Here is a 10,309-nt window from a genome sequence, read left to right as displayed (position 1 = left end):
AGAGCCTTCTAACCTAACCAGACTATTCATAAAGTTGCACGGTAATGTATCAAACAGTGTTTCTTTGCTATTCATAAGGCTTTCCCTGGCCAATTCTTTGAGAAGTGGATGGCCTCTTCCATCTTCCTAGTCTGTCAAACATTAGCTGTCCACCATAGGTGAATGAATCTATTTCTGGGTTCTCAATTCTGTTCCACTGGCCTACATTTCTGTCTTTGTACCAATATCAGGCTGTTCTGACTACTGTGGCTATTTTGAAACACCTTTATTTTTTTTTACAAAATTCCAAATTATGCCATGACTGGTATTTTCTGAGGGCTGTGTCACAGAACATCATTATAGAACTTGTAAAGGTTACATCTGACTATTTTGAAGCCTCAAAGGCTGCAGATAGTTATGTCAGTGAGATCGTCACATGGGAGCTAATTCTTTGATGAAGACTCCTTGTGGGGTCCCAGCATAATGAAGGTGAAGCATGACATGACCTAGAACTAAGAAGGGACTCCCACTGTCCATTAACCAAAACACAGTTGCTATAGAATTGACTCTGATTCATGGTAACCTCCAGTGGGTTTTCACTGGCTGATTTTTCAGAATTAGATCACCAGGCCTTTCTCCAAAGGAGCCATAGGTAGACTCAAGCACCAACCTTTTGGTTAGTAGCTGGGTGTATTAACCATTTGCACCACCTAGGGACTCCCACAGTCCCTTAAAACCAAAAATAAACAAACCCACTGCCATCGAGCTGCTTACCAAAAATGCCAAAATCTTTATAAATAGAATTGCCACCCAATTTCCAATTTCAGAACATATGGATAGAGATGTTACTTTTTGTTGACAATGCATCAGAAAGAAGAAAATTCCAAAAGCTTCTCTTACTTTGTAACTTCAGTTTTCCGCACTTTATCTTTGACTATTTTATTTCTCTTTCCCTTATGAATATTTACATAAATTGCTGTAGAAAGCATAATTTTAAAAAAAAATTTTTCATTGTGATTTGGAAGCAAATTTACAAAGCATTCTCAACAGTTCAAGCACATTTGGTTGCACAGCACCGATTACAATCCCAACAATAAAAAGCTCTCCTCCCATCTCCTGCCTGTGACCATCCCTTCTCTGTATTCTTTTCTCTATGCATACCTGCCTGTACAGCTTTCCCTCTATACAAATGCTGCCCTTCTGATCTCTCATGGTTAACTTATCTAAGGGGTACATCTCCCTGGGGTAGGTGTTCTGCTTGTAGGCCTTTCTACTGTTTGGCTGAAAGCTAGTCCATGTAAGTGAGTCCAGTTCCAGGCCCAAAAGATAACCTGGGGCCATAGTCTCTGGGGTTCCATCAGTCTCTAACTGACTAGTAATTCTGGTCATTTTTGTGTTTTTGAATTTTTTTCCATATTTTTCCTCCCACTCTATCCAGATTCTCCAATTTTGATCCTTTTGCAGATGGTTGGCATTGGTAGCTGCACCATCTAGATCTTCTGGTCTCAGGGTCATGGAGACTGGGATTCCCATGGTCTATCATACCCTTAGACTATGATTGTTTCCACATGACTTTGATTTTCTTCACTCTTCTTTGCTCCAGACAAGCGGAGACCAATAGTTGCATTTTAGATGGCTACTTGAAAGCTTTTAAGATCCCTATCACTACTCACCAAAGAAGGAGGTAGAACAATATTCTTATGTACTATGTTGTGCTAATTGAGCTTGATGTTGATTATTGCTATGGGTCCCAAGCCCATAGGTCTGGTGAAAGGTGGATTGTGTAATGCCATACTTATTGTTTTTCCTCCTGTTCTAGAATCCTTCCTTTTGTGAAATCAGGGAACACTTTTATATGTGTACATCTTCTTTCCACAGTTTAAAATATGAGACTTTAAAATGTCTCACCTATACTAGGTTTTCAATACTTAAAAGGTGCTTGGTTATGACTGAGAAGCTACTCCAACCTTCTCCCCTCTTACTTCTATAATGTATATGGATATTTTTGTAGCACAAATACACCTGTAAGAATATCATCAGCCAAATCTATCTATGGTCATGAGTATATTCCTGTTTACCTACCCACACCTGATCTTCTCACTTATCTATGCATTTATCCAGAATGCATAATTTTTATTTAAAATAAATTTTATTTTATAACAGTGTTACTTCATTTTAATTCACAGTAATAGAACCAATTAGTTGATGCACAGAGCTATGGAAATTTAGAATAGGGAGGCACAACAGAAGTCAGCATTACTAAGTACACAGTTGTGGATTTTATATCCATTGCATCAGATAAACTCACCTTGAGAAAAAGTTATATTTCAGAGCTCTATGGTTTTATCCTTGAACTCCTAGAGCACAAAAATACGTGCTAAGCTGAAAAGACAATTTCAGGTACTCACTGATTCCTTGAAAGAGCTCCTCAATATTAATAGCATTCTTTGCACTTGTCTCCACCACAATGGCACCTATGGATTCTGCGTACTCCTTAGCATCCTTCAAGGGGACCTCCCTGAAAAAGAGGTCAAAACCATAGAGAGATGAATGCTCATTTGACAAATACAAATAACCAAAGGAAACAGAATAAAAAGCTCTTGAGAAAACAGCTCCTTTATTGCTCCTATAAAATAGTAACAACTCAATCACTCAGCAAGTATTGAAAACCTAGTATAGGTGAGGCATTTAAAGTTTGAAACCTCTGTGGAAAGAAGATGTACACATATAAAAGTGTTCCCTGATTTCACAAAAGGAAGGATTCTGGAACAGGAGGAAAAATAATGACAAGTATGGCATTACACAGTCCAGCTTTCACAGTCAGGGTTCACTTTTTTTTTCCCCCCTAATGAAATCTCAGTTAAAAAAAGAAAAACCTTTTTTGTATGTGCTTCTGTAAGTTAATATATCATCTTTCACAAATCAGAGAAAATATCATGACAGACTATGAAACACAACTTGGTGATCTGCAAATGAGCATGGCTGGTTGCAGCTGCAACAGCTATGATACAGTATGACACACCTGGACTTTCACCGTAACACCTTGTTCCTCAGATTTTAGGACATGAACTCTATTTAAATGAACAATCTAAAATATATTTATTCATAAATTTTCAATGTGAATAGGCTGTAGTGGATCCAAAGACAAAAAAGACACAGTTCCTATTCTCTGGAAGTTTATTCATTTTTTCAAGTATTTATTGAGCAGCTATTGCATGCCAGTCCCTCTTGTAGGTGCTAGGGAAAACAATAATCCCTGTCTTCTAGAACCTACATTTAGAACAAAGATAAAGACACACATGATCCTTCTCATCCACAGCATTGCCACATCTGGAATATGTGGATAATAAAGTGTTTCAGGAATAGGGGAATAGAAAGTGATGCACTTTGACCAATGGGACCCAGGAAGATGCCCTGGAGAAGTTAAACTTAAGTGTGGCCAGCAAGATGGATAGAACATAGACAAGAATTTGTGATGGAAGGTTGTTCAATAAGAGGGAACAGCCTGAGCAAAGGCTTTTATTCCCAAATCATATTAAAAGTTGCCCCAGATACTGCCTTGGGCATCATGGGTAGACTTGAAAATGAATGTGTTGGTGTTTGAGTGGAGGGGAAATCAGGTTGGACCTTGGAGAAGGAGGGTCCACTAGAATAGTAGGAAGTAGCAGGACACACACAAAGCCTGTTTTGAACCCAGTGGCTACTGAAGAAACTGCACAAAATGGACTAGAGAAGGGTGTAGGTGGAAAAGAGAGGAACTTGGAAGCTCTTCTAATGGTATAGGCAAAAGATAATAAAATCCTGCACTAAGATATACTACATATATATATATATGTAAACCCTGCTGCTGTTGAGTCAACTCTGACTCATGGTGACCCCACATGTTACAAAGGTGAACTGTGCTCCTTAGGGATTTTTTGGTTATCATCTTTACAGAAGCAGATCACTACAACACTGCTGGGTGGGTTCAAACCACCAAACTTCTAGGTTAATAGTCAAGCACAAACTATTTGTGCCACCCAGAGTTCCTTACAAGGAGGGCAGCTGGGGAAAAAGGAAAAAAGAGTGGATACAAAATAAAAAATGGAAGGAGGAAGAGAAGAGATTGTACTCTACCTCCCACATCTCCTTCCTTCTCCTCTACCCACTTCAAATGTCTCTTCAATACTTTGAACTCATTTATATAGCTACTGGGGAGCTCTGGTGGCATGCCTAAGGCATTTGACTACTAACCAGAAGGCTGGTGGTTCAAACCCACAAACCACTTCTCAGAAGGAAGGTTGGGCAATCTACTTCCATAGTGATACTGCCTCGGAAACCCAAGGAGGGGTCGCTATGAGTTGGGTCCGACTCGATGGTAGTGTGTTTGGTTTTGATTTGATATAGCTACTGGAGGAATCCTACCTTGGCATTTAAACTCTTTATGGGCTCCACACCATGAGAAGAGAACTTTTCAGGAACTAGTTGGAAAAGGGCCTAACTAGAGTTGACCATATTAAAGGCAATTGTCTCAGGATTAAAACCATAGAAAGTAAGTCCTCTAAGATGTGTTAACTGGAATCTGTACTTCCATCACCACTCTTACTGAAGGCACACTAGGAAAAATCACAGCCCCATGTCTCCCTTCTTTATTGTATCTAACAGACAAACCTTCACAGGGATTATAATTAGTTTTTTGGTGGCAGTAAGTTTTACATTTGAAACATTTCAGTAAGAGGCCTTTTATATTAGGTTTGGTGTGCTACCTTATTATTTTTATTTCTTCCTGGCAGTTCTTATCAAGCCATGAATTAGAAGGGTGGGGCTCATATTTGCCCAAATGTAGGGGAGATAAGACTGATTCTAGCCTGCTAATCTCTGCTGGGAGTGGAGGAGGGGTGTGCCTGACAATTAGTGAAGCTTCAGAGAGTCCTCAGAAGAGAGAAATTACATATACCATTAAATGCTTTCTTAATAACTTCCCTCATAACCCAAGGATGGGGACAAAGAGGAGAATATGTTTCGCTAGAATTAAAGTGGAAAAAAATAGTCACTTGGTACACAATCCAAAATGTCCATTCTGAAGAAAACAGTAAGCAAAAAAAAAAAACAAAACCAAAAACCAAACTCACTGCTGTCGAGTCAATTTGACTCATACTGACCCCTCCTTGGGTTTCTGAGGCAATATCTCTATGGAAGAAGATTGCTCATTCTTCCTTCCAAGGAGTGACTGGTGGATTTGAACTACCAGCCTTCTGGTTAGCAGTCAAATGCCTTAGGCACTATGCCTCCAGAGCTCTCAATAGTAAGTAGTGAAGGACCAATTATTTCATAGTCCACAACATACGACCTCAAAATGGAAAGATATGAAAGTGTCCCCATCTCTTCCATGTTTATAAAAGAGTCTCATTAAAGGGCTTGCTTGAGATGACCCAGCTAATCAGAGGTAGAGGCAAGTTTGACTTCAGCCCATCAGTTCTGCCCACATTGCCCTTGGTCGCTGCAAAAACGGAAAGGAGGCCACATGTTCTGACCTCCTCTAACCCTACAAGAGGAAGACAGGATTACCAGCAGTAACCCAAGGCCTATTCCTGCCAGGCCAGACATGCTGCCTCCCCCCTTCAGCCCTTGCTCCAACTGTTCCTCCCAAAGCACCCACCACCTCTCTCCTGGGTTCAATAATTCACTGCAGTGGCCACACAGAGCTCACAGATTATGGCGTTTATTAGGGAAGCACCAAGCTACAATTTGAGTTCAGGAAAAATGCTCAGTCTCTCTCCCAGCCCACCGTCCCTCAGCCAACAGTCTCTCACAGTCTCTTTCCCAGCAGTGCTGGTCCCTCGGTGTCTCACTCAGCGATGCGTGTCTCTTGCGTCTCTTTCCCAGCAGCACGTGTCTCTTTCAGGGGCGTGTGTCTCTTTGGGCAGCACGTCTTCTTCAACCAGCAGTCAGAGAGAGAGTTCTGCCTCTAGGAGGCCTCCTCTTGAGCCCGGCAGGGTGGTCAAAACTAGCCAATCACAGCATCCGAACTCTAAGCACGGGTGAGAGAGAGTGGGAACCTCCCAGAACATTGTATTGTGCCACGCCCAACAGAAATAACCCAGGTGGGGACTTTAAAATCAGGATCTCTTCAGTTGCTAATAGCAATTCCCACCTTGGAGTTTACAAAGACTTATGGGTAGAAAAGCCACACTAAGTAATTTACTACACCACAGTCGCTAACAACACAACTGCCCATGTGGCCCCAGAAATCATCCTTTCAAACTTCATAGACAAAGAAGATATGGAGTTCAGAATATTCTCCAATGGTCAGGTACTCTAGAGTCAAGGGTGGAGTGGGGCAGAGGAAGGCACCAGAAACAAAACACGTTATACCTCCTCCTTCCTAGGCTGCTGGATGTAATAGTAAAGCACAGATCTGTACTCTTAAGAGTCTAAAGGACAAGAACAAGTCCTTCCAACATTAACTGAGACTAGGAGGACCAACCACTTTTGAGTCCACCAAACCATGTTTCCACTTATAGTCTGAAAGAATAGGCTTGGGAAGGGGAGGATTTGCTTTCTTGAAAAGGTATCTTGACATTTGGGGACTCTTCTAGCCACAGGTCAGGGTGGAGGCCCACCACAGCAAGAGGCTGAAGGCTGACATCATTGGACTTGCTAATTATGACTGCATGAGACTATGGTGGCAAGTGACTATCCTTCATTTTATCAACAAAAATTTGTTGAGGGCCTGCTATATAAGCTGGGCATTGTGCTAGGCATTGAAACAGGTAAATTGAAACTGGTTCAACCAAGTCAAGGTATAAACACATAGCTTGTCAATTTTGATGAGAATGACTATGTTTAGACTTTCTAGTTCAAGCTACACACAGAATGGTAGGGCTCCCGGAAATCACCCAGATTACTGCAATCTAACCGAGTCCCTCTTCCTTCAGAGTATTCCTTCACTCTTCCAAGAGCTCATCATTTCTGCCTGAACCTTAACTGTCAGCATTACTGGGATTTCTCCTTTATTATCTGGAGTAAAAGCAATAAGCTCGTCAGCAGCAGGCAGGCTGTGGTCAGGATGGGGCTGAGTGCAGAACCAGGGCTGATTCCCTCTTGAGACAGCTGGAGATACAAGGGGCTGGAGAAGTGGGAAAACTGGAGGCCAAAGGGAAGACTGTGGACACACAGAGTTCAAGGGGCTACAGAAGAGATTACAGTCAGGGTAAAGGTCAAAAGCTGAGTGGTGAGTAGATGAAACCAGAGCCGGGTCAGGACTGAGGATGGGGCTTGAGTGAGGCACAGTCACAAGCTAAAGGATCAGACACGCTACCCTTCCTCCTCTTTCTTTGGACAAAGCTCCCTCCTGAGCTAGCTGACTGTTGTCACTTTGTTGAAGAGCAAATGGGCTTCATGAGTATAACTTGTTCAAAGACTGACTAATGGCCTTTCATCCACAAATCTGCCTTCTTCCCAAGTTAGCTACCCTTGAGTCACCCAAAATGGTTGCTCTGTCACCTTCAAAGCTGAGTACTAAAGCCTGCTGATTCTTTGCCCTTCCCTAACTCACCCACCTGCCTCTGCCTTAGTTCAGGGCCTTTTCATTTCTTAGACAGTTGCCTCTTCTACCCTGTTATAATCCATTATCCACAGGCCACTGAAGTGATTTTTCAAAACTGCAAATCTATCAAAATTTGCAAATCTCATGAACAAAATGTTTCAATGCTTTCCAGTTGCCTCAGGATAAAATCCAGTGTCTCAGAAAGTAGTTCATCTCATCCCTACCCTGCTCTCACTAGAAGCTGCAGCCCTTTTGCACTGCCTGCTGCCCTGGCCTGGCAGCCACTCTTCCCTGTGCTGCTCTCTTGCACTTGTTGTATCCCACTGGCCTCCTGGACAGTGGATGGTGCCTCTGCAGGAAGGTAAGTTAACACACGCAACAGCCTGGAGAAGATAATCCTCTGTGTCTGTCTCTGTCTCTCTGTTTCTCGCTCTTGGGCCGGTGCCTCATTCCAACTCATAGAGAACCTACAGGACATCCCTATAGGATTTCCAAGGCTGTAATCTTTATAGAAGCAGAATGCCACATCTTTCTCCCTTGGAACAGCTGGTGGGTTCGAATCAACCTTTCAGTTAGCAGCCAAGTGCTTTAACCACTGTGTCAGCAGGGCTTCTTAACAGCTGATGTACACTTCTATTATAACATCACCATCCTATGAGTCGGACTCAACTTGATGGCAGTGAGTTTGGTTTATTCTTATGGAGTCCTTGGTTGGTGCAAATAGTTAACCTGCTCGGCTGCACTTGGAGGGACAAGCCTACACAGAGGCACTTCAGAAGAAAAGCTTTCAAAAAATCAGCCATTAAAAATCTTGCAGAGCAACGATGGGTCTCTCCTCATCCAGAGCAAAGAAGAATGAAGAAAACCAAAATTCATGGAAACAATTAGTCCTAGAGACTGGTACACCATCCCATCTTCAGCCTATATGACTATGAGACCAGGAGAACTAGATGGTGCCTGGCTACCACTGTCATTCACTTGAAAGGGGATCTATGTAGGAGATCCTTGATAGAGTGGGAGAACAATGTGGAACAAAACTCAAAATCATTTGGAGAAAAAAAAAAAAAAAGGGGAGGCCCAGGTTTGCTGGTCTGATAGAGCCTGGTGGAACCACTGAGACTATGGCCTCTAGCTGCTCTTCAGGTCTGGAATTGAACCCACACCTGTGGTTTCCAGCCAAACAAAAGACAGGCATATGAGTTGAACACTTACCTCAAGTAGATACACTCCTTGGAGAGAACAATCATGGGAGAAAGAAGGACTACTTATGCATAGGGAGACAGCTCAGGGGGCAGGAGTGCATGGAGGGATGGACATAGGGAAGAGGTAACTATGGGGAGGAAGTGGGAGGGGAACTGTTGCATTGTGGTAAACTGTGGTCAATGTCATGAGACAAAGTATATGTGAACCGCTGTATGGAAAGTAAATTTGCTCTGTAAACCTTCACCCAAATCACAATTAAAAACAAAACAAAAAAAATCTTGCAGAGCATACACATGGTCATCATGAGTCAGAAATTATTTGATGGCAATGAGTTTTATCCTTGTGAAATTGCCTGTTTCCCTAAATAGGCTGCAGGTTTTTTAAGATCAAGACCATGGTCTTTACTTCAGTGTCCTGGAGCGGAACAGTGTCTGGCACATAGCCAGCAATTAGCAGACACCTGTTGAGTGACTGAATGACAAAATCATCCCCAGTCTTCTCCAGTAAGAGGGAGGAAGCAAATGGAGGAAGGCTCCTGTAGACTGCTCAGAAAGTGTGCTGGTTTTGAGAAGTCCATTGCAAAAGTCCCTGGAGGTGGATGGGGGCCCATCCTCCCTCTCAAATGGGCCAGGAAGGAGGCTCAAAGGGTGAAAACAAGAAAGGGGAGAGTCTCTCCTCATGGACAGACTCTGAGGATAATCAGGTCATATTTCTGTGTAGGCCAATCAGCAGCCTGTTGTGTCTCTCATTGGGCAGAGGCCCAGGGCTGGCCACTTGGACTCAGAGGGCCTCACAGCAGGAGGGAGATCAGAAAGGGTACATTCCTGGGGGGGCTCTAGGATTTTAAATAGGCCTGGGCTGCCCAGTAAGGGTCCTTGTTTTGTTGCTCATAGGTGTAACATGGCAACATAGCAGCTGCCCTCATTGTAATGCCAGAGCTAGTTAAGTCTCCAAGGGCCTCTTCTACAGATGGCAGGCAAATCCAGAACCTAACCTCTGAGGGAGGGTAGTCAAAGTGTAGGCTAAATGTCCAAAACCACTCCCTCCCCTAGGGATTTACTGGGAAGGCTCAACTCTTTGTGGCTCCTTCTAAAAGTCAGATCCCAGGGAGCCACTACTTATCTGCCTCCTCAGGTGGAGTATTCCAGCTGCAGATTTTAGGTCAGAATCTATAGATGCTTAAAGAAGTGCCTGCTATGAGAAAGCAAATACACCCAGGTAGTTCAAGTGTGCTGTTCAGAGGAGTAGGTGTATTTTCTCCTTCAGTTACTAGTTGTTGTTGAGTTGACTCTGACTCCTGGTGACCCATGTGTGTCAGAAGAGAACTGGGTTCTGTGGGGGTTTCAATGGTTGATTTTTTTGGAATTAGATAGCCAGGTCTTTCTCCTGAGGAGCCTATGGCTGGACTAGAACTGCTAACCTTTCGGTTTGTAGCTGAGCACATTAACTATTTGCCCCACTCAAACAGCACCTAATGTCCACTTCTTATCAGAAAGTGAGTGGTTTAGAACAATACCTGTTGTTGTTGTTATGTGCCGTCGAGTCGGCCCCAACTCATAGCGACCCCTCCTTGGGTTTCCGAGGCAGTATCACTACGGA

At 43.0% G+C, this 10,309-nt stretch overlaps 1 protein-coding gene across 1 annotated transcript in view; it reads right to left on the bottom strand.

The window, feature by feature from the left end:
• RAB31 (RAB31, member RAS oncogene family) overlaps positions 1-10,309 on the bottom strand; it is a gene marked incomplete at its 5' end in the record, with an annotated part of 209,630 nt that overhangs the window by 36,834 nt on the left and 162,487 nt on the right. The window contains 1 exon segment of the mRNA XM_007948920.1: positions 2,388-2,497. Coding sequence (XP_007947111.1) covers positions 2,388-2,497 — 110 coding nt within the window.

The sequence above is a fragment of the Orycteropus afer genome, unplaced genomic scaffold (genome assembly GCF_000298275.1).
Source record: "Orycteropus afer afer isolate SDZICR_OR568_19922 unplaced genomic scaffold, OryAfe1.0 scaffold00232, whole genome shotgun sequence".
NCBI lineage: Eukaryota > Metazoa > Chordata > Mammalia > Tubulidentata > Orycteropodidae > Orycteropus > Orycteropus afer.
The sequence above is the reverse complement of the archived record's forward strand: the minus strand, read 5'-3'. Positions and strand labels throughout refer to the sequence as shown.